The 24,784-nt window shown below is 44.0% G+C and overlaps 1 protein-coding gene across 4 annotated transcripts in view; it reads left to right on the forward strand.

The window, feature by feature from the left end:
• The first annotated feature begins 4,009 nt into the window (after positions 1-4,009).
• The window catches only part of UHRF1 (ubiquitin like with PHD and ring finger domains 1), a 53,747-nt gene continuing 32,972 nt past the window's right edge, over positions 4,010-24,784 (forward strand). The window contains exons 1-2 of one of the 4 annotated variants that reach the window (XM_070744421.1): positions 4,010-4,326; positions 22,463-22,629. In XM_070744421.1, the coding sequence (XP_070600522.1) occupies positions 22,477-22,629 (153 nt within the window). In that variant the 5' untranslated portion in view covers positions 4,010-4,326; positions 22,463-22,476. Of the gene's footprint in view, positions 4,327-4,690; positions 4,713-21,220; positions 21,497-22,462; positions 22,630-24,784 lie in introns of those variants that run through there. The other 3 variants (XM_070744396.1, XM_070744405.1, XM_070744414.1) reach the window with 3 other exon arrangements.

A 24,784-nucleotide genomic window follows, 5' to 3' on the forward strand; every position in this document is an offset into this window, starting at 1 on the left:
ATCCATACTGTACCTCAGACAAGATTATATGTTGCGATGTCCTGCCTGTCAACGACTACTTCAGCTTCACCCACAACAACACAAGAGCACATAACAGATTCAAGCTCAATATTAATCTCTCCAAACTTGACTGTAAAAAATACGACTTTAGTAATAGAGTTGTTGAAGCGTGGAACTCATTACCGGACTCCGTAGTATCATCCCCTAACCCCCAACATTTTACCCTTAGACTATCCACGGTTGACCTCTCCAGATTCCTAAGAGGTCAGTAAGGGGCGTGCATAAGTGCACTAGAGTGCCTTCCGACCCCTGTCCTATTGTCTCTCCTATATCCCATATATCTTCTCTTCTATCCCTATATCTTTCGTCTATTTTCTCATTGATTGTTTTATCCTATAGTCTCTCTTCTATTCTTTTTCTAATTCTATTTCCTCGAAGTTGTCCTCTATTACCTTCATTGTGTATTATTGTGTATTGGAATAAATAAATTAAATAAATATAATTAATTATTTAATTAATTAATTAATTAATTTTAGTTCCAGATCCTTTCTCCTAGCTTAGAAGCGAACCAGATGGATTTTCCTTCCAATAATTGGACTGTCACTTGTCTGGAATGGTATAGGACAGGGGTAGGCAAAGTTGGCTCTTCTATGACTTGTGGACTTCAATTCCCAGAATTCCTGAGCCAATCATGCTAGCTCAGGAATCCTGGGAGTTGAAGTCCATATGTCACAGAAGAGCCAATTTTGCCTACCCCTGGTATAGGGTTTCCTGCCTAAGCAGGGGGTTAGACTAGAAGACCTCCAAGGTCCCTTTCTAACTATAGATAGCAGATAATTCTGCTATTTTATTTATTCTTTCCACATATTTTTAACCTCTCCCAAATCCAAAGGACTCCAGTCACGATGTCAAAACGAAAAAAACAAAACACCATTACAGTATACTAAAATACTAGTCAGTATCAAAACCAGACATTAGCCGGGCCCTAAAAAGGCATGGATTTTTTTAAAAAAAATTGGCATCTGTACATGTATGTTTTTATGGTTCAGATCTTTGCTTGTTCAGGCAACACCCTTCCCCGGTGACTAATTTAATCGGTTACCAAATTAACTCCCAATTTTCTGTATTTGGACAATATCCCTATTTCAATGTTTTGTAATCTTGGCAGCTGGAAGATATGTGGATTTCAGCTCCCAGAATTCCCCAGCCATCATAGAAACATAGAAGATTGACGGCAGAAGAAGACCTCATGGTCCATCTAGTCTGCCCTTATACCATTTCCTGTATTTTATCTTAGAATGGATATATGTTTATCCCAGGCATGTTTAAATTCAGTTATTGTGGATTTACCAACTACGTTTGCTAGAAGTTTGTTCTAAGCATCTACTCTTTCAGTAAAATAATATTTTCTCACTTTGCTTCTAACCTTTCCCCCAACTATCCTCAGATTGTGCCCCCTTGTTCTTGTGTTCATTTTCCTATTAAAAACACTTCCCTCCTGAACCTTATTTAATCCTTTAACGTATTTACATGTTTTGATCATGTCCCCCCTTTCCCTTCTGTCCTCCAGACTAGACAGATTGAGTTCATGAAGTCTTTCCTGATCAGTTTTATGCTTAAGACCTTCCACCATTCTTGTAGCCCGTCTTTGGACCCCTTCAATTTGATCAATATATTTTTGTAGGTAAGATCTCCAGAACTGGACACAGTATTAAATAGATTTAAACTTAATATTAACCGCTCCAAACCTGACTGTAAAAAATATGACTTCGGTAACCAAGTTGCGAAGCGTGGAACTCAATACCGGACTCCATAGTACCATCCCCAAACCCTCAACACTTTACCCTTAGATTATCTACGGTTGACCTATCCAGATTCCTAAGAGGTCAGTAAGGGGCGAGTACAAGTGCACTAGAGTGCCTTCCGTCCCATCCGATTGCTCTCCTATATCTCCTATTCCTTTCTTCTATTCCTATATCTCTTCTTCTATTCCTTCATTGATATATTTTACTATGAGTACCTCCTCTATAACTTTCATCATGTATTTTACTATGTGTATATGTGTGTGTGTCTCGGAACTCATCCCCCGCGGAAATCGAGGGAACACTGTATTGGGAAATACGTTACCATGTTATTTATTTCCAAAATGCCATCACTCTGCTAAACAAAGAATTTCCTCAACACTGTCAAACTATTTACTAAGTCTTCACTACTACTACTACTAATTTTTTCTCATCATTCCTATCACCCATCTCCTCCCACCTATGATGGTATGACTGTAACGTGTTGCTTGTATCCTTAAGATTTTTATTAATACAGTATTGTTTCCTGATTGCTTATTTGACCCCTATGACAATAATTAAGTGTCGCACCTCATGATTCTTGACAAATGTATATTTTCTTTTATGTACACTGAGAGCATATGCACCAAGACAAATTCCTTGTGTGTCCAATCACACTTGGCCAATAAAGAATTCTATTCTGTTCTATTCTTCATTCCAATATTCTATTCTATTCTATTCTATTCTACTCTACTCTGCACTGATTCAGTTAACAACTGTAGCAAGAAAGGTCGTAAAATGGGGGAAAACTTCCATAACAACTTCCATAACAACGAATCCCAGCGACCAGTTAAGTCCCACAGAGTGGGCCTTCTCCGAGTCCCGTCAACTAAACAATGTTGTTTGGCGGGACGCAGGGGAAGAGCCTTCTCTGTGGCGGCCCCGGCCCTCTGGAACCAGCTCCCCCCAGAGATTAGAATTGCCCCCCCCCTCCTCACCTTTCGTAAGCTCCTTAAAACCCATCTCTGCCATCAGGCATGGGGGAACTGAGATATTCCTTCCTCCTAGGCATTTACAATTTATGCATGGTATGTTTGTGTGTATGTTTGGTTTTATAATTTTTTAGTGGTTTTAGTATTTGATTGTTACATGCTGTTTTTATCATTGTTGTTAGCCGCCCCGAGTCTATGGAGAGGGGCGGCATACAAATCCAATAAATAAAATAAATACCGTAAATAAATAAATACAATAACTGTCTCTCTTAGCAATAAATTTTGGTCTAAATTTGTGGTCGTAAATCAAGGACTTCTTATATTGTGTGAATGCAGGAACATTTTTACTTCACCCGGCTGGGCATAATGTCTGAATATAGCCAAGAGGTTCTACGGATTAAGTTCTGGCTCTGAAGATAAATTATAACACTTCCAGGAATGTGAAAAGTCCCTTTTGGGTTTTTTGTAATTTAGCATCCTCGGGTGTGTGAGATGGCAATTTCTCTAATTCCCAGGCTGGGCATTGTGGATTATGGGACCTCATGTCCAAGATGCTTGGGAAGCGGTGGCCTAACCACGCTTCGATTTTAATTTTTGATGAAAGATTAATTGTTAATTAAATTTTTAAGGTTCTCTCTAGGCCAGTGTTTCCCAACCTTGGCCACTTGAAGATATTTGGACTTCAACTCCCAGAATTCCCCAGCCAGCAAACGCTGGCTGGGGAATTCTGGGAGTCGAAGTCCAAATATCTTCAAGTGGCCAAGGTTGGGAAACACTGCTCTAGGCAGAGGATATGATGCCCAGGGATATTTATTTATTATTTATTTATTAGATTTCTATGTCGCCCTTCTCACAGCGACTCAGGCTAAGCCTTCCAGCTTTCCAAAGTGGCCAGAACAACAGTGCCTCAGAGCATACAACGAGTTGACACCCCAAGAAATGCGGGCTTCTTTTTTCCCCCAGAATGGAAAGACAAAAGCGAGAACCGGCCTGTCTAAAGATTTCAATCCAATCCCTAAGATTACAACTTTCCCTCAAATAAATTAAAAAAAAAATTTTTTTTTTAAAAAGCAGCAGACTTTCGCGCCTGCGCAGTCAGGAACGCGGGAGGGAGACCAGGCCAGTGAAGGCCTTCTCTCCTCAAGCCGCGCCCCTTTTCTCAAATTCCCGCCACCGTCGACCAATCAGGAGGCTCCGATCGGTGCCGGGCGAATTTCCCCGCCAAACTCCAAAGCCGGGAGTTGTTAAAAAAAAAAAGAGCGAGAGAGCAAAAGCAGATTTTCCCTGCTTTTTGGCGCGGCTGCCTGCTCCTTTGCAGCTGCGTTGCCTAGAAATCGCGGGCTCTTTTCCCGTGCAAACCGCCCCCCAAAATTAAATTAAAACTTAAAAATTTCTTGTCCTGCTTAAAGTTTGCATTTGCTAAGATCGGAACCACCGATTGCAAGTTTTGCTCTTATTTTTGCAAAATAAACCCCCCAAAGGCGCCAAATTTTTGGATCTGGCGGAACAAGAAGATCTGGGGGAAGAGGAGTAAGAAAGATCCGTTGGGCACAGTGAGTATTTTCTGAAGTCCTTCCAGGTTGCATACAAGGCTTGCAGGATGAGAGTTGACTTAATCCCGGGAGTTTGCACGTGGGAATGGGGAAATCTGGGTTCCTGGCGGTGGGAAAGGGGCCTCTTCCCATGTTTGCCCTTGGTCGTGTAGATGCCAAGATGCATTTTTTTAAAAAAAAAAAACCCACAAGAACTGCAAGGTCTGGGATTGACCTGCAAGCTGCGAGGGTTGACTGTGCAAAATTACTACTCCTAAGTGAACAAGAGTGCGGGTCCGGATAGGAGGGGTGTAGCTCCAGCCTTTCCAATGCTTCCTCACTGGTGCAATCAAAGGAATCTCTACTCACGGGTAAATCCCGTTGCAATCGGTGGACTGATTCCCCAGGTAAGGTTGCCTCTAAAAATGTCAGTGATTTTGGAGTGTTGTAAACTAGTGATGACTTTGCCTTGCTAAATCATTTGCATCTTGCGAAACTGGAATTTTTATGCATATGGTATTAGACCAGGTCATTCAAGGGCTCTGTATATCTATTTTATTTTGATTTATTTCATTTTTAACTTTTTTAATTTTAAATTTTTTATTACATTTCATTTTTTTAATTTGATTTTCCATATTTTTTATGTTTTATATTTTGTTTTATTTATTTTATGATGTATGATTATTTATTTATTGGATTTCTATGGCGTCCCTTTCTAAAGACTAGGGGTGGCTACATGTTATACATTACATTTTATATTACCTTCTTATTTATTTTATTTTTTATTTTTAAATTATTTTTTACATTTTTATTTTTAATTCTTAACTCAATTTTTTTTTAAAAAAAAATTCATGTCGTGGTGTTATTGTTCCATTTTATTTTATTATTATTATTCTTGCATTCCATTTTTATTGCCACCCAATTTCAAGCGAGTACAATTCTTAAAATGGCCACAACAATCAAAACAGTTGAAATGACAAGGTTACCATTAAAAAATAAAAGCATCCACAAAAATAAATAAGGGCAAACAGCTGGGATGACGGTATAACCTGAAATATAACCTCGGTGGCTGCCTTGAAATTTCTCCAAGGAGAAATAAAATGGAACTTTGACCCAAACCAGCTTGAGAAAGAACAAATGAAACTTGGCAGGCCACGTGGGTTGGACCACGATCTGCCCTGGATTTTTGTGGTGTAAAAAGGAAACAGCCGCCGAAGGCGTTGCCGTCCCATCCGGCTGCGTCATGTTCCATCTGGCGGGCCACAAAGAGAATCAACGTGGGTGCAGCCGGCTAAGAGCTGCCACAGGAAATCTACAGAAGACGGGAGATTGACGGGGCCATCCTCCTGTAGGCCTTGGTGAGGAGCGACGGGAGTTGACATCAGGTATCGGAGTTGACATCAGGTAGCGTAATATTGCTTTGAAAGACTTGGAGGGGGTCTTAGAGGTCATCCAGCCTGACCCTCCTGCTCTGGGTACCATCCACTTGGAGCATCTTGGTACAATTTTTTACAATTTTTAAAGGCAACATGCATTTAATAATGTCACGTGGCAGGCTGTTCCATAAGCTGGTTGCCCATAGATATGTAGTCATAGAATAATAATAATAATTATTATGATTATTATTAATAATAATTAGATTTGTATGCCGCCCCTCTCCAAAGATTCATCATGTCCACAATTGAGCCCAACATTTTTGTTCGTAAGCAAGACGGTCGCTAAATGAGTTTTGCCCCATTTTATGACCACCCTTCAGGAAATCACTGCAGTTTTTAAGTTAGTAGCCCGGTTGTTAAGTGAATCTCAATTGCCCCTTGACTTGGCTTGTCAGAAGGTCGCAAAAGGGGATCACGTGACCCCGGGATACGACGACCGTCATAAATATGAAGCAGTGGCCAAGTGACCGAATTTTGATCATGTGGCCATCAACGCTTGTCAAGTCCCTTTTTTAGTGCCGTTGTAACTGAACCTTCACTAAATGAATCGAGGATTATCTATTGGTTTGAAAGACTTGGAGGGGGGTCTTAGAGATCATCTAGTCTGATGAGAAACGCCCCCCCCAACTTAAGAAAAGATAAACTAGAAGCGCATGAGAGATGATAGGCCCAGCCTCTAAAGAAGCAGCACTTAATCCATCATGTGGCAGCTGGTTCCGCAGGCTGACAGCCTGTAATAATTATATAGAGACCGAATCTGATAATAAGATGGACGGCTTGTCCATTTAAGAAATAAAAATAGTTATGAAGTTCCCCTTGATTTTGAATCTTTGGGGCTGATTCTGATTCTCCCTTCTCCATTTCCCCCCCCCCCCATGCAGCTGACGTAGACAGAATTGAAGACTGCTATAGTCCTCGATTTATGACGGTTCACTTAGTGACTGTTCAAAGTTAACAACAACCCTGAAAAAAGGGATTCATGACTGTTTTCCACACTTAACAACCGTTGCAGAATCCCCATAAAGACAGGTGATGAAAATTCAAACGCTTGACAAATGATTCATACATATGACGGTGGTTGTATCCTGGGGGTCACACGACCCCCTTTTTGGGAGCAGTCAAGCAGGAAGTCGGATTCACTTAACGACCAGGTTGCTAACTTTAAAAAAACCTGCAGGGATTCACTGAACAACTGGGGCAAAACTCACTTAGCGACGGTCTCGCTTAGGAACAGAAATGTTTGGCTCAATTGTGGTCGTAAGCCAATGACTAGCTATCTATGGGGGAAATGGGCCACCTGATGTTATTGAATGCATGCTGCCCTAAAAATTTTACCAGCCGTCCGTCAGATGCTCCAAGTCGGGTAGGCAAAGTTGGCTCTTCTATGACATGTGGACTTCAACTCCCAGAATTCCTGAGCTAGAATTCTGAAGTCGCGGTTATAGTCTCGGGTTGGAAGGATGCGAAAAAATGGACAATGCAAAAATGGTACCGGTACATGGTGGATCACATTCAATTTGAGATTATTGATAAAAGGATGAATTTGGTTCATGAAACTGATTTGCGACAACTGATAGGACGATGGGACAAGACAAGACGCTATATGGCAAGTAGGATCCAAGACCAAGCTACAAGGAACAAATTGGAACCACTTTATAATATGTAAACAGATATTTTGCTCTTAGAGTTAAAATGGTATATACAGTGTTCCCTCGATTTTCACGGGGATGCGTTCCGAGACCGCCCGCGAAAATTGAATTTCCACGAAGTAGAGATGCGGAAGTAAAAACACCATTTTTGGCTATGGACAGTATCACAAGCCATCCCATAACACTTTAAACCCCTAAATTACAATTTCCCATTCCCTTAATAACCATTTACTCATCATTATTACTGGTGCTTACCATTGAATAAGACACTTAGTGATCCTGATATTTATAAACATAATTATTTATTAACAATAAAAAATTTTTTTGTTATTTATTTGCAAAAATTATTAGTTTGGCAATGACGTATGATGTCATCGGGTGGGAAAAACCATGGTATAAAAAAACCCCCGCAAAGTATTTTTAATTAATATTTTTTTTTAAACCGTGGTATAGGATGTTCACGAAGTTTGAACCCACGAAAATTGAGGGAACACTGTATAAGGAACAAATTTGGTGGTGAGGTGTGAATGTTTGTCGTGTGTGTTTTCATATTTTATAAAATCAATAATTTTTAAAAATAAAGCTAGAATTCTGAAATCCACAAGTCATAGAAGAGTCAACTTTCCCTACCACTGCTCCAAGTGGACCATACCCAGAGCAGGGGGGTCAGCCTGGATGACCTCTTAAGACCCCCTCCAAGTCTCTCAAAGCTATATTACCCTACCCGATGTCATCTCTGTTATTCCTTTCCAAACCCTATCGGATGGCCCCGTCAATCTCCCACCTCCTGCAGGTTTCCTGGGACGGCTCTTAGCCGGCTGCACCCACGTTGATTCTCTTTGTGGCGGCCATAATTGCCTGATAAACATGACGCAGCCTGGCGGGACGGCTGCGCCTCTGGCGGCTGTTTCCTTTTACACCACTACGGATCTAACTTGGCTTTGTGTGCCGAGCAGACACGTTGGCCTGAATTGTTCCTACTGATTCGTATGTCGCATGAGTAAACGGAGCGAAAACCTCCAGGCTTCGACTATGATTACGAATCTACTGACGGGTGTTTATGATTAGCGTATGTGCTGTGAAAGTGATTCAGAAAATGCTCCGGGTTATGCATAGAAACATAGAAGACTGGCGGCAGAAAAAGACCTCATGGTCCATCTAGTCTGCTCTTATCCTATTTCCTGTATTTTATCTTAGGATGGATATATGTTTATCCCATGCATGTTTAAATTCAGTTACTGTGGATTTATCTACCACGTCTGCTGGAAGTTTGTTCCAAGGATCTACTACTCTTTCAGTAAAATAATATTTTCTCATGTTGCTTTTGATCTTTCCCCCAACTAACTTCAGATTGTGTCCCCTTGTTCTTGAGTTCACTTTCCTATTAAAAACACTTCCCTCCTGGACCTTATTTAACCCCTTAATGTATTTAAATGTTTCGATCATGTCCCCCCTTTTCCTTCTGTCCTCCAGACTATACAAATTGAGTTCATTAAGTCTTTCCTGATACGTTTCATGCTTAAGACCTTCCACCATTCTTGTAGCCCGTCTTTGGACCCGTTCAATTTTGTCAATATCTTTTTGTAGGTGAGGTCTCCAGAACTGAACACAGTATTCCAAATGTGGTCTCACCAGCACTCTATATAGCGGGATCATAATCTCCCTCTTCCTGCTTGTTATAATGAAACTTAACAACAACTGTTGGCTGTTTTATTAAAGTTGGCTGTGTCTTTTTGGTTACCTTTGAGCCTGGTTGAGGGGTGTGGGGGAGTAAGGGCTGCTTTAATGAATTGTCTTATTAAAGCAGCTGCACGGATGCTTTGATTTTTAAAAGCAGCAATCTCTCTGGGGGGAGTTGATTCCAGAGGGCTGGGGCCACCACAGAGAAGGCTCTTCCACAGACGGCATTGTTTAGTCGGTGGGACCCGGAGAAGGCCAACTCTGTGGGACCTAATTGGTCGCTGGGATTCGTGCAGCAGAAGGCGCTCCCGAAGGTATTCTGGTCCGATGCCATGAAATCGGCAGTTTGGAAAATATCAGGGAATTTGTGAAAAAAACGGAATAAGTCAGGGGGAAAACCAAACTACAGTATTAAAATGTTTAAAAGTCAAGGAAAAATCACTTTAAAAAAAATGGATCGCGCTGCCTGGCAGAGTCAAGCAGAACTGAGCATAACTGTGGCAACAACTTGCTTCCTCAGCTGCCGATATTTCTCCACGGCTTAGCCGTTTGTTATGACGTCATCTATGACTGTGTCTTAACTAGATTGCAAGTTACAGGGAAATGTGAGGGAAATATCAGGGAATTTCAATATGCTTTCTCCCTGGACACTTCACGATACTTTACAGCAGTGTTTCCCAAGCATGGCAACTTGAAGATATCTGGACTTCAACTCCCAGAATTCCCCAGCCAGCGAATTCTGGGAGATGAAGTCCAAATATCTTCAAATTGCCAAGGTTGGGAAACACTGCTTTACAGCCCTCTAAGTATTTACAGAATCAGTCTATTGCCCTCAACAGTCTGTGTCCTTGTTTTGCCGATCTCGGAAGGATGGAAGGTTGCGTCAACTTTGAGCCGATGAGACTTGAACTTTTGGCAGTGAGCAGAGTCTTTGTGCTACTACAACTTCCTTATGTCAAGCCGGTGCAGAAATCGGTGATAAATCCACGGCTTGCAACACTATCTGTAGAAGGCCTGATGCTGATGGGAAGTTGGGAGGAGTGATTTTCAGGAGGGAACAGCTGCAGCCGCAAAGCATTTTTTTTTAGTGGTTCAAGGTCATCCTGTGCCCACCCACCTGGGTGGAAGTGGAAGGAGGACTGGGTGGGCAACGTGACAAGGTTGCAGGTGGGGGGCAAGAGATATAAACTTTCAACAGAGTGGGAAACTCAGACTCGGGTTTCCCAGCGTAGGTGCCCGGATGGCTCCGGCAATAAATTGGAACTTTGAGGAGTCCTTGGACTTGGACTCTGATTTAGTTTGGATGCTACCTGGAACCTTGACAGTTGCCAAGTTTGAAGACCTCTGATCTAATCTGGATCCACATTCTTGAATTTTCCTGCAAAGTGGTTATTAAGCAAGTTATGCCGATTTTATGACCGTCTTAGCGATTGTTGTTAAATAAATCCCTGTCACTTGTTAAGTGAATTGTGTGTAGTTGTTAAGGGGATCCATTGATTTTGCTTAGCAGAGGTCAGCTGGGAATGTCGTAAGTGGGGATCACATGACTCCAAGATGTGGCAACCATCATAAATTCACGTTGCCAGGCCCCAGAATTTTGATCTCATCACCATGGGATTATGAGCCAGGATGGCACAGTGGTTAGAGCGCAGCACTGCAGGCTACTTCAGCCAACAGTTAGCTGTACAGTAGTCCCTCGCTATATCGCACTTCACCTACTGCGGCTTCACTTCATCGCGGGTTTTCAAGAAATAATGAGAAAAATCATTCGTGGATCTTCGCTGGTTCGCGGGTTTCTGAGGAAGCCGATCGGCAGATTTAAACAGCCTGCGGAACTTGATCGCCAGGTTTTTCAAAAAAAAAATATCTAAAATTGTAAATACTGTATTTAAATACTGTATCTAAAATAAATACTGTGTGGGAAGGGTTTATAAACACTTAAAACAATGAAAACTTACCAAACAATTACAATATAAATACTTAAATAAGTACTATCAGTCGATAAATTCCCCATCGCGGATTTCACCTATCGCGGCCGGGTCTGGAACGTAACACCAGCGATAGGTGAGGGACTACTGTAGTTCAGTAGTTCAAATCTCACCACTGGCTCAAAGTTGCCTTTCCAGAGCCCCCAGAAGCACTGCAGGCCTCCCAAACCCTCTGGGTGTCCCATTTTTTGCAAACAATTGAGCAGAGGTGGTGCAGCAGGTAGAGTGGAGTACTGCAGGCCACTGAAGTTGACTGTAGATCTATAGGTCAGCGGTTCAAACCTCAACACAGGCTCAAGCTTGACTCAGCCTCCCATCCTTCCGAGATGGGTCAAATGAGGACCCGGATTGTGGGGGCAATGTGCTGGCTCTGTTAATGCTAACATGTTGAATAAATAAATAAAAAATTGGGGGGGGGGACGGGTTTGTTTTTGCAAAAAAAGCAGGGCATGTAAAGTGGCAGGTTTGCAGAGTGCTTGGGGGGGGGGGCGCCGGGGGGGGGACATTTTTTCTTGCTTTTCCAAAATCTTGCTGCGTCTTATAGTCCGAAATACCTGCTGCAATGGTTCACTGAACTAAGGCAAGAAAGTTTGTAAAATGGGGCAAAATTTCACTTAATAATTGACTCACTTTATAACAGACATTTTGGCCTCCATTGTGGTCATTAGTCCAGGACTACCTATATGTGAAATTTCCTAAACAAGAACTAGAAAATTTTCACTTTCCAAGTGGGGGAAAGGATTTCCCAACTCGAAAATATGTGTCTTAAAATAGAATACAGAATTTTTTATTGGCCAAGTGTGATTGGACGCATAAGCAATTTGTCTTTGGTGTAGATGCTCTCAGTGTACATGAAAGAAAAGAGACATTTGTCAAGAATCATGAGGTTCAACAGTCAATGATTGTTATAGGGGTCAAATAAGCAATGAAGAAACAATATTAATAAAAATCTTGGGATACAAGCAACAAGTTACAGTTATAAGTGGGAGGAAATGGGTGATAGGAACGATGAGAAAAAACTACCGTGTTTCCCCGATAGTAAGGCAGTGTCTTACTATCTTTTTACCCCCAAAAGCCCCACTGTGTCTTACTTTGGGGGTATGTGTTATATTGTCCCGGGCACCAGGGCCGGCTCGTCTTCGGGCTTCGGCCCGGGCGAGGCCTCTTCTCCTCCGGGCGGGCGGCGTTGCGCGGCAGGCGCGGCTGCCTGTCGGGCCCGGCCTCCATCCCTCTTGCGCTGTGGCGGGACCGGTCCGCGATGCGCGTCCTGGGGGCGCCCGGCTCCGGAGGCTGCGGCTCTTCCCGCTGCTGCCCAACGCCGAGGATGCCCCGCGCCCAGCCCGGCTACGGCAGCAGGCAGGCAGGTAGCCCCAGGCGCGGCGGGGAGAGCAAAGGCGGCTTCGGCCCGGGCGAGGCCTCTTCTCCTCCGGGCAGGCGGTGTTAGGCGGCGTTGCGCGGCAGGCGCGGCTGCCCGGAGGAGAAGAGGCCTCGCCCGGGCCGAAGCCGCCTTTGCTCTCCCCGCCGCGCCTGGGGCTGCCTGCTCTCCCCGCCGGGCCGGGCCGAAGCCGCCTTTGGTCTCCCCGCCGCGCCTGGGGCTGCCTGCCTGCCTGCTGCCGTAGCCGGGCTGGGCGCGGGGCATCCTCGGCGTTGGGCAGCAGGCAGCCCCAGGTGCGGCGGGGAGAGCAAAGGCGGCTTCGGCCCGAGCGAGGCGTCTTCTCCTCCGGGCGGGCGGCGTTAGGCGGCGTTGCGTGGCAGGCGCGGCTGCCCGGAGGAGAAGAGGCCTTGCCCGGGCCGAAGCCACCTTTGCTCTCCCCGCCGCGCCTCGGGCTGCCTGCCTGCCTGCTGCCCAACGCCGAGGATGCCCTGCGCCCAGCCCGGCTACGGCAGCAGGCAGCCCCAGGCGCGGCGGGGAGACCAAAGGCGGCTTCGGCCCGGGCGAGGCCTCTTCTCCGGGCGGGCGGCGTTAGGCGGCGTTGCGCGGCTGGCCTCCATCCCTCCTGCGCCGCGGCTGGGCCGGTCTGCGATGCGCGTCCTGGGGGTGGCCGGCTCCAGAGGCTGCGGCTCCTCCCGCTGCTGCCCAACACCGAGGATGCCCCACGCCCAGCCCGGCTACGGCAGCAGGCAGGCAGGCAGCCCCAGGCGCGGCGGGGAGACCAAAGGCGGCGGCGGGAGTAGCGGACGCCTCCCTCGCTTTTAGTACCGTGTTTCCCCGAAAGTAAGACATATGTCTTACTTTCGGGGTATGGCTTATATTAGCCGACCCCCCTGAAACCCCCCATATGTCTTACAATCGGGGGGGTCTTACTATCGGGGAAACACGGTAGTAGAAATAGAAGTGCAGACTTAGTAAAAAGTTTGACAGTGTTGAGGGAATTATTTGTTTAGCAGAGTGATGGCGTTGGGGAAAAAACTGCTCTTGTGTCTAGTTGTCTTGGTGTGCGGTGCTCTGTAGCGACGTTTTGAGGGTAGGAGTTGAAACAGTTTGTGTCCAGGATACGAGGGGTCAGTAAATATTTTCACCGCCCTCTTTTTGATTTGTGCAGTATACAGGTCCTCAATGGAAGGCAGGTTGGCAGCAATTGCATTTTCTGTGTGCAATTGTTTTTTTTAAATTTTCTTATGTGTTCTTGTGTTTGTGTGAGTTTGACCCTTACTGAATCCAAAGAAGCCACAACTTTGATCTCAACAAGACAGGAGAATTATGTGATTGTTGACTTTTTTCTTCATTCTCAAGAGGGGGGGGAGTGATTTCTATTGCAACTGACTGTCTGGAATTCTGTTGTTGTTGTCAGCAGCTGCTCCGAGTTATGATTTATATTTCCACTTAGGAATCGCTGTCCCGCCCTTCTTAAAAACACACATTCATTGGACTGGCATGCCGTTTCCCCAAAGGAAAACTAAACAATGGGAAAAGAACTTTCAGAGCATTTAGAGACTGCTGAAGATTGAAATCTAAAAAAAAAATTCAACCTGCTGTAGACACAGGCTGACTTTTCTCATGCGTGACAACTAAGATGTGTGGACTTACACTCCCAGAATTTGGGCAGAAGTTCCGAATTCACTTGCTCTGCCTTCTTATAAAAGTGATTTATTTATTTATTTGTTTATTCATTTATTTATTCATTTATTTATTTATTAAATTTGTATGCCGCCCCTCTCCGTAGACTAGGGGCGGCTCACAGCAGTGATAAAAACAATGCACAATACAAATCTAATAATACGAAGTTAAAAACCCATAATTTAAAAAACATGCACGCAACACACCATGCATAAATTATATAGGCCTGGGGAAGATATTTCAATTCCCCCATGCCTGACGGCAGAGGTGGGTTTTGAGAAGTTTACGAAAGGCAAGGAGAGTGGGGGCAATGCTGATCCCTGGGGGGAGTTGGTTCCAGAGGGCTGGGGCCTCCACAGAGAAGGCTCTTCCCCTAGGTCCCGCCAAGTGGCATTGTTTTGTTGACGGGACCCGGAGAAGGCCCACTCTGGGATTCGTGCGACAGAAGGCGGTCTCGTAGATACCCTGGTCCGGTGCCATGAAGGGCTTTATAGGTGATGACCAACACTTTGAATTGTGACCGGAAACTGATCGGCAACCAATGCAGACTGTGGAGTGTTGGTGTGACATGGGCATATTTGGGAAAGCCCATGATTGCTCTCGCAGCTGCATTCTGCACAATGTGAAGTTTCCGAACACTCTTCAAAGGTAGCCCCATGTAGAGAGCGTTACAGTAGTCGAGGTGATGAGGGCATGAGTGACTGTGAGCAGTGAGTCCCGGTCCAAATAGGGCCGCAACTGGCGCAGCAGGTTTCTTGCCCGGACTTCAGCGACTTTGGAGAATAGTTTGATTCCCTCTTCTTTGGGGCATCCCGAAAATCAGTTGGCTGGCATGCAAATGCGCGCTGGACCTGAGACATCATGTGCCCTCAGATACGGCTCCGCCTGCCATAGGTCCACTATCACTGACCTATCTTATGCCTGCGCATTTTTCCCCCCCCCCCCCCCCCTGCCTAAGTGTAAAACCTTTCTTTCCTCTGAATTGTATTTTGTTGGAAAGGGCGAGAGGTGGGCTGCTAGGGTGGAATGGTGACATATGCTCACCTCCGTGGCTCTGAGTGGTAGCAGAGTCTGGCGCAATTATGCTACTGCACCTGTGCAGGTAGCAAAGTCGCATGTGGAGATGCAGATGCGCCCATGTTTTGGCACATTTTCTTGCTTCTGCACATGTACACCTGCGCGATTTTTCTACCTGCACAGGTGCAGTAGCATAACTGCGCTGGACTGCGCTAGCACTCAGAGCCATGGAAGTGAGCACATGTCACCGTTACACCTCTGGAAAGGGACCCCGGGTTGAATTCTATATAAATTCTATATATCTTTCTGGATCTTGGATTGTCTCTTCATTGCTTATTTGACCCCTGTGATAATCAGTGAGTGTTGTACCACATGATTCTTGACAAATGTATCTTTTACTTTTATGTACACTGAGAGCATATGCACCAAGACAAATTCCTTGTGTGTCCAATCACACTTGGCCAATAAACATAAGAACATAGGAAGAGCCCTGCTGAGTCAGGTCAAAGCCCATCGAGTCCAGCATTCTGCATCACACAGTGGCCCACCAATTGTCCATGGGGATCTTGAGCAGAAAGAGAAGGCAAGACCCTCCCTTTCCCTGGACCCCCAACAAATGGGACCCCAGGGAATCCTGCCTGCCTCAACCAACATAGAGGCGGCACATGGACATCCGTTCCAATAGCCACCTATCATACACTTGGCATCCATGAATCTGTCTAATCCTGCCTTGAAGCTATCCAGGCTGACAACTGTCAGGACCTATTCTGGAAGTGAATTCTATAAATCAAGGACCCTCTGGGTGAAGAAATATTTCCCTTGATTTGTCCTCACTTTCTTACCTATGAGCTTTAGGGATCATAATAATAAATAATTCTATTCTATTCTATCTTGAGCCGATCAGCTGAAGATCCAGAAGGATCTTAATAATAATAATAATAATAATAATAATAATAATAATAATAATAATAATAATAATAATATATACTACGGAGAGGGGCGACATACAAATCTAATAAATAATAATAATTATAATAATAATAATTATTATTATTAAGATCCTTCTGGATCTTCAGCTGATCTTCTAATTCAAATCACCTTCTGTTGGCTGTTACCCCAGATTCGATGTTCTTGCATCATGCTGGACCGAAGGCGGTGATGACATACAGAGTGGTAAAATAACAATCTCATGTATCCATGTGCACATAAGGTGCAATTTTAGAAGGTTCATTCGTTCATTCCACTGACCCAGGTAGCTTAACGAGCATGTGTTGAAATTTATTAAATCCTTTGGTTTAGGAAATCAATGGTTCCTGAGCCTGATTAGCGCTTCTTATCATTTGGTCTTCCAACTCCTTAATCACAACTTTGAAAAAGCCATTTCCTGTTTTTAGGCAGAAAATCTGTCCGATCTTCTCCTAGCTGGGAAACTTAGCAGGATCGGGCCTGCTTCAGACTTGGAGGGGCCAAATTTGAAAAGAGGACAGAGGGATGAGTGTGCATCAGAAAATTATTTGGAGGAATCATTTTTGACCCCTAAAACACATTCCACCCTCTTTGAAAAATCTGCACTGCTTTCCTGAAATGCAGGCAGTCCTGGATTTAGCAACAGCGTTAGCAATAGCATTTAGACTTATATACCGCTTCACATTGCTTTACAGCCCTCTCTAAGTGGTTTACAGAGAGTAAGCCTATTGGCCCCAACAATCTGGGTCCTCATTTTACCCATCTTGGAAGGAAGGAAGGAAGGTTGAGTCAACTTTGAGCCATGGTGAGATTCGATCTGCCAAACTGCTGGCAGCAGGTGATCAGCAGAAGTAGCTTCCAGTGCTGCACTCTAACCACTGCGCCACCAATGCTCTGCGGACTTACAACTGCAATAGAACCCAAACTTTCTGTTGCTAAGGGAGACCAAGTGAGTTTTTTGCCCCTAGTTACGGGTTTTTCTTGCTATGGTTGTTAAACGAATCACTTCGGTTGTTAAGTGAATAACATCGCTGTTAAGTGAATCTGGTTGGCCCATTGCTTTACCTATTGGAAGGTTCCAAAATTGGGTCATATTTATTTATTCATTCATTCATTCATTCATTCATTCATTCATTCATTTATTAGATTTGTATGCCGCCCCTCTCCGTAGACTCGGGGCAGCTCACAACAACAATAAAACAATTCATGACAAATCTAATAATTTAAAAAAACATTAAAAAAAACCCCATTATTAAAGCAGACACACACACACACATACATACCATACATAAATTGTATTTCCCCATGCCTGACGGCAGAGGTGGGTTTTAACGAGCTTACGAAAGGCGAGGACGGTGGGGGCAGTTCTAATCTCCAGGGGGAGCTGGTTCCAGAGAGTCGGGGCCGCCACAGAGAAGGCTCTTCCCCTGGGACCCGCCAAACAACATTGTTTAGTTGACGGGACCCGGAGAAGACCAACTCTGTGGGACCTAATCGGTTGCTGGGATTCGTGTGGCAATTCGTGTGGCAGAAAGCGGTCCCGGTGATATTCTGGTCCGATGCCATGAAGGGCTTTATAGGTCATAACCAACACTTTGAATTGTGATCGGAAATTGATTGGCAACCAATGCAGACTGCGGAGCGTTGGTGTAACATGGGCATACTTAGGGAAGCCCATGATTGCTCTTGCAGCTGCATTCTGCACGATCTGAAGTTTCCGAACACTTTTCAAAGGTAGCCCCCAGGACATTGTGATTGAAAACAGTCATGTCACTAATCTTAACGCTGTTGCAACTTGGAGTGGTCACTAAGTGGAACTGTTGTAACTCGAGGACTACCTATGGAAAGATAACTTGAATAAATTATGGATGCCAGAGGATGTGAATTGCATGCTTGAGGATTAAAGCGTATCTCCTAAATAATTTTTACCATGTATGTGGTTCAAAACATAATGATAGAATAAGTTTAACGCTGTCCAAAAACAACATGGATGTGACAACCAGGCTGAATAATTAGTTTGTCAGGAAATGCTAACCTTTTATCCATGTTTAGTATAGGCAGTCCTAGACTTACAACAATTCATCATCATCATCATCATTTATTAGATTTGTATGCCACCCCTTTCCGAGGACTCGGAGCGGCTCACAACAGCAATACAAATCTAATAAATTGAATTGAATTGAATAGTAATACAATAGAATACAAATCCAATATTGAAAGAAACTAAATTAAAACCCCATTATTACTAAAAAATTAGCAATTCTACACAGTCACACCAATCTCAAATGCTTAAGTCAGAAGGGTGGGGTGGTGTAAATGGGTCTTCTACATCTTGCAGAAGGCAAGGAGGTTGGGGGCAATTCGAAAATCAGGGGGGAGTTGATTCCATAGGGCCGGGGCCGCCACAGGGAAGGCTCTTCCCCTAGGTCTCACCAGATGATGTTTTTAAAAAAAAATATTTTTATTAGATTTTCATAAAATAGACGAACAGACACACATACATTTAACACAAAATTGGGGTTGTATTTCCCCGCTTATCTCAAAAGTATAAATTTGAATACAGAAAAAAGAATACACATTTAAATACAGTTCATTATTATAAATGTTAAGAAATAATTTGTTAAACTTCTCATTATAATTTTTCATATTTAAACTAATTCTAATATAAATTCAAAATTCATCTCATAATAATTCTTCATATGTAAACTGATTCTAATATATTTCTAAAACAAACATATTCTAACTAATTCTATTGTAACACATAAATCTTATATTTGCCGAAACAATTCACTCATTTATTTAATTGTTTTCTTAACCTTCTATTGTTTCTTCTTATTTATCCATATATAAACTTTGTTCCATGTATCATAAAATTCCGTATCTTCTTGATCATTTAAGCGATGTTGTTTAGTCGACAGGACCCGGAGAAGGCCAACTCTGTGAGACCTAATCAACCGCTGGGATTTGTGCGGCAGAAGGTAGTCCCATAAGTATTCTGGTCTGATGCCATGTAGGGCTTTATAAGTCATTACCAACACTCTGAATTGTGACCGCGGAGTGTTGACGAGGCATGGGCGTACCTAGGGAGGCCCATGATAGCTCGCGTTATCATTCATTTAGTGACTATTCAAAATTAACAACAGCGTAAATGTTCCAGAGGCTGAGAAATACTGCTTGAATGTTTTCATAGATGCTTAAAAGGCGATAGCCTTCAGTTGCGGCCGCTGTGTTATTTTGTGGTCACCTCACCCTTCCTGTGGCACAGCTGCACAAGGTTTCGACGGGCAGCCCTGCCACAAAATCGTGTGCCATCGTTGTTTGTTGCATCTTCGAAATGCCAGCGAACCCCTCAAGCTTGCGTCTTTCAATTTAAAAGCAATTGTGAGCAGCTTGCAGGCCCCTTGAAGGATAAGGGAAGAAATCTGGGAAGTTTGGTCTTGGGGTTTTCTCTGCGCGCCACGTGGTGGATCACAAAAGGGATCCTCCAAACAGGATCAAAGCAGTAGGAGATCCGGACCAGACTGGCGCGGGAGAAAATTCCTAACCTGTGATGAATTGGTGGAAGGTGGGTGGGACCAATGCTATAGGAAAAAACAAAGGAAAAAAGCAAAATGTTCATTGAGGCGATAGCTGTAAGAGATAGTAAAGAGACTTTTTCCCCCAGCCCACTTCGCCATTTACGAATTGCCACGTTTTCACCTATGTCTCCTGTGGTGCTCGCCATTCCGTGCTCTGAGAAATAAATGACAGCTAAATCAATTATGATGTAAATACATTTTGTTGCTCCTACATCCCTTTTCCATTTGCATTTCTTTGTCTTTATAACTCTTGACTTCCATTTAGTTTTGTGGCTGTGCAAAAAAAAAAAATCTGTTTTTTCCAACATGTACAGGACCAGGACAATTTGGAAACCTTTTAAAGAACTTTAGCACATTTTGTGTGTGTGTGTTTTTCAAAAGTGGATACTTCCACTCTTTTTTTCTCTGTCTATCCTTTTCTGGTGGAACTTTTAAATCTTTTCCACACACCAGCTTGAATCGTTCAGAATCCAGCAACCTCATATACTGGATCAATAAATATTATTATTATTATTATTATTATTATTATTATTATTATTATTATTATTATTTATTGGATTTGTATGCCGCCCCTCTCCGCAGACTCGGGGCGGCTAACAACAATGATAAAAAACAACGTGTAACAATCCAATTTAATAAAACAACTTAAAACCAAACATACACACAAAAATACCATACATAACTTGTAATGGCCTAGGCTAGGGGAAGGAATATCCTAACTCCCCCATGCCTGGCGACAAAGGTGGGTCTTGAGTAATTATAATAATGCACTTTTTAAAATTGATTGAAATAAACTGGTGTCTCCCCACAGCTTCTGGCAGTCTTGTCTAAAAGCCCCGCTGTGCATTATAGGTATTGTAGCTCCTAACCAAGAGGCAAGATTCATGCTGCTATAAATTGGTGGGCATTAAAAGATGCCACACGATTGTCGCTATAACCAGGGTTAGGCATTTCTGCATAAATATTGGAGATATTTTGGAGTAATAAAATCTGCATAAATACAGATATTTAAATAAGTCTCAAAAAATTTCCTGTGAGTTGCATAGGATGATTTTATTTTGCATGTGTTTGTCCTTTCAGATTTGTATTGCAACTTATTTGCAAGGAAATTGAGTCCAAAGATTGCCTTTTTTTTGTTTTGGGAAATAAATTGCATAGGAAATCATGGCCCATTAATTAAATTAATCGAATTATTATATAATTATTATTAACTATCCCATAGCCATAGAACAAACAAATAAATAAATGACGTTATTTATTAATAGGGTTTTAATTTTGGGTGGCCGGCATGCCCGGCTGCCTTTTGCTGAAACCCAACTGAAAACGGCGTGTCCTTTTCGAAATAACGCGCAAAAATACAGCATGTCCCTTTAAATTCATAGCCTTGGTTTCGCGCCCCCCTTGCCTTTCTCCGCGTTCTCAAGCTCTTTTCCCTCAGCTTCGGTTTCCCCCTCCCTCATCTCGCGAGACTTCCCTTTCCCCAATCTTCGCGGCCCGGCGGTTTTTTTTCAATTTGTGGCGCGCGCCTTGAACTCCGCGAGGAGGAACAGGCAAGTAATCGGATGTGGGGAGTGGAGCGCAGCCGAACATGATGGCGGGAGGAGGGGAGGAGAAGGCGGGACTCGGAGGCTTACCCGAAGGAAAACGACCTATGGGCGTCTCGGCTTTGGGGGCGCGCGGCCAATCGGGGGGCGAGGACCGTGGAAGGGTGGCGCGCGAGGAAATGCAAGGCGGGGGGGGGTGAAAACAGCCAGGAGTTAGGTTGAACGGTCGCGCTGTGGGGTCGTCGAGCGGCTCCGAAGGGGCGAGGGGCGGCGAGGTACGGCAGGGGGACTCCTCAAACGGGTCGCTTTGGGGGCCGAGGAATTGGCAGGGCCGAACCGGGGAAGGAGGGTTCGGGAGCGCCGGGGCAGACTGGACTTCATTGGGGGACCTCTTTGTGTGGGTCCGTAAAGTGGGGCGAACTAGACTTGGGGGTTCCGTGAGGGGAGGGTAGCCGCCAATGGGGTGGATTATAGTTGAGGGGCTTCTAGAACTGAAGAAAACTTGGCGCTCGTGAGGGGGGCTTTGAAGAGGGGGTGAGGAGAGCGTTTGGGGAGGGAAAATGGGGCCACGGTTGCCATGGGAACCTTGTTTTTAATTGGGGGGGCTTTTTACGAAACTGGGGGAAGGTGGTCGTGTAAACTTTATATTCGTCATCTGGATAACTGTCTCAGAAACGGGCTGTTTGAAAACAACACAGCAGCAATGCCAGTGCCAGTAATAACTGCTATTTTTTTTGGAAGAGAATTACTGCATTCGTGTCCTTTTGCTTTTTATTTAGTCAAAATTTAGCTTCAGAGCATGCCCATCTATCTCCCAGGAGTGTATTTATTGCATTGGGTATATCGAAGCTCGCTGGTCATCAGGGATGTATTATCCCCACCCCACCCCAAAGAAAAAGTATTTGCAATAAAAGTATTTAGGCAGATGAAACGAGTGGTATCAATGAAACTGAGTTTCTGGTTAAAATGGGGTTGGGGGGACACTAGGATGGGGCGAGTGGTGTCGATGAAACAGGAGATTTCCAGTTAAAATGGGGGGGGGGGAAAATTGTAGAGGGGGGCATTGTATGTGGAGGGCAGTGTTGGATTTGCACAATGGATGCAAAATGGGACCGTTGGGCTTCTAGGTTGAATGAGGGACTTGCGAGGGGTGGGCACGTGTTTGGGGGCAAAATCGGGGTTGGTGAGAAGACATGACCTCCCTTGTCCCCTTCCTTCACATGCTTCTGATTCTTCCACAGAGACAACCGCCACAATGTGGATTCAAGTGCGCACCATGGATGGGAAAGAGACACATCGGGTGGACTCTCTTTCCAAACTTACAAAAGTGGAAGAGCTCCGGCAGAGGATCCATGAAGTTTTCAGGGTGGATCCTGACAGACAAAGGCTTTTCTATCGAGGCAAACAGGTACGTAGCTTTCATTCTTCTCTCCAGTGAGCGTTCGCATCGTGTTGGGACAATGGGCGTTTGTGGGAATTGGCGCTTTGGCGCGTCACTCCTTGCCACGTGTGGTAGATTCCTTCGCATATGTTGTAGCGGCCCTTCAACTCCCCCTTCTGGATTTCTATTGTGGAGCTCCAAAGCACCAGAAGGCAAGACCAGGAGCGTTGGGATGGAAACTAATCAAGGAAAGCACTAACCTAAAATTAAGGAGAAATTTCCTGACAATCAGCCAGTGGAACGACTTGCCTACAGAGGTTGTGAGTGCTGCAACACTGCAGGTTTTGAAGAAGAGGTTGGGCAATCCTGGTATAGGGCTTCCTGCTTGAGCAGGGGGTTGGGCCCTAAGACCTCCAAGTCTGTACCAATTCTGTCTAGGGAGATTCACAAACATCCAGGTCAAGCTGTCTCTGACAGGGCTTTTCAATTTTGTCACAGATGTCCTCTTTGACCCCCTTTCCAGCCCTCTTATTCTGAGAAATCAAAGCAATGCCTAATTCAGATTTCAAGAGTGTCCTTTAAAAAAAGTATGGACTTTTAAATTTAGGAGGAAAAACGTGTGTGTGTGTGTGTGTGTAGCAGTGATCTTAACATTGATTGAATTGGATCAATATCAGAAATAGTTTCTGCGAACTGTGATGTTTTCTCCATGCTACTGATGCGTGTTGTATCCCTCAAACACTTTTCTCAATGCAGGCAGACTGCTAAGTGACCTCTTGTTCAGTCGAAGCAGACCGCTTACTGACCATTCGAAGCTGCAGCGGTACTAAACGAGTGAATGATGGTTAGATAGTTGCAGTCCCCCTGCAGTGACATGATTCGGGTGTCTCGCACTTAGGGTGGTTGCAGCGTCCCGTGATCATGTGCTGTTTGCAGCCTCCCCACAAACAAAGTTCATGGAGAAGCTGGCAGGGAAGTCGCTCTAATGAGTGTCCCCCTCCCCTCTTGAGCTCATGTCCACTATACCGTCCAGCATGTGCCCTGCTGTCCCACCCCTTCTAACTTTCCTGCGCCAAGCCCCCCCCCCCCCTCCTACTCCTGGCATGGCCTCCTGGGGCTCTGCCACTTCCCTCTTAAAAATCTGGATTATAAATCCAATGTGGATTTGTAATGTGCTTTACAAAAGCAATTGGCGATCCTGGTCTTGCCATCCTAACCTCTGGATTGCTTGTAGTGAATTTACCAATGGATTGAAACTGCTTCTTCCTACACAGTGGTAAGATGGCTTTTTTCAAGTAATGGCTCAATTAATGAATCCTAATGGGGATGGAGAATTTAGCTCTTTGGCTGAATGTGAATGTGTTTGGTATGAATCTCTTAGGTAAATGGCTTTTTTGAGCTGGTTAAAAGCTTCCTAAGGAGGCTTGTTATTAATTTGGTTTTTTTAAAAGAAAATACTTGCACTGCCCTCTAGCGATAATGTTCCCACAGTGTTGTGATGGTAAACAAAAAGATAGCCATGTCCCCATATCCATTCAGTTTCCTTAAGACGATAGCGGGTGGGGTTGCCATTTTCTTTTTTTGGGCAATCTTTGAATTCTCTGATAGTTTCCCTATCTTTTCTTAGCTTCTGGACCCCCCAAAAGTTGTGTCTTCTTTTTTACTTGCTGATTAGCAATTCTTTTGGCATCGCTTCCCTATCTTACCAGCTTGGCATTGAAAAGTGCTGTATTCCAGCTCCGGTTCTATCAATAAACATTGTTTTGTGTTCCTTGAAGTCTCTTCAAAGAGTTAATCTACTTAATTACTTGAAATGAAAAGTATTTTCCCCAATTTAACTGTACAATAGCAGGATCATTTTGCATTAATCGTGAATCTAATAAAGAAAGATGACTTTTTTTACAGTCTGTTTGTGTGTGAGAGTCTATTACATTCCATTCCATTTTAAGAAAATATGAAATTAGAGCCAGTCTGTTTTAGTGGTAAAGATATCAGGTTAGAAACTGGGCAGTTGTGAGTTCTCCTGCTTTGGGAACAAAGCTAGTTGGGTGACCCTGGGCCGGACACTTTCACTCTGCCCCAAGAAGGAGGCAGAAAAACAGTATAGAAAAACAAAAAAAGCTACAAGTTCTTGTCCAGGCAGTTTGTTTGTTTGTTTATTATTTGTATTTATAAGCTGTCC

Source organism: Erythrolamprus reginae, chromosome 1 (assembly GCF_031021105.1).
Source record: "Erythrolamprus reginae isolate rEryReg1 chromosome 1, rEryReg1.hap1, whole genome shotgun sequence".
In the NCBI taxonomy this organism is placed as follows: Eukaryota; Metazoa; Chordata; class Lepidosauria; order Squamata; family Dipsadidae; genus Erythrolamprus; species Erythrolamprus reginae.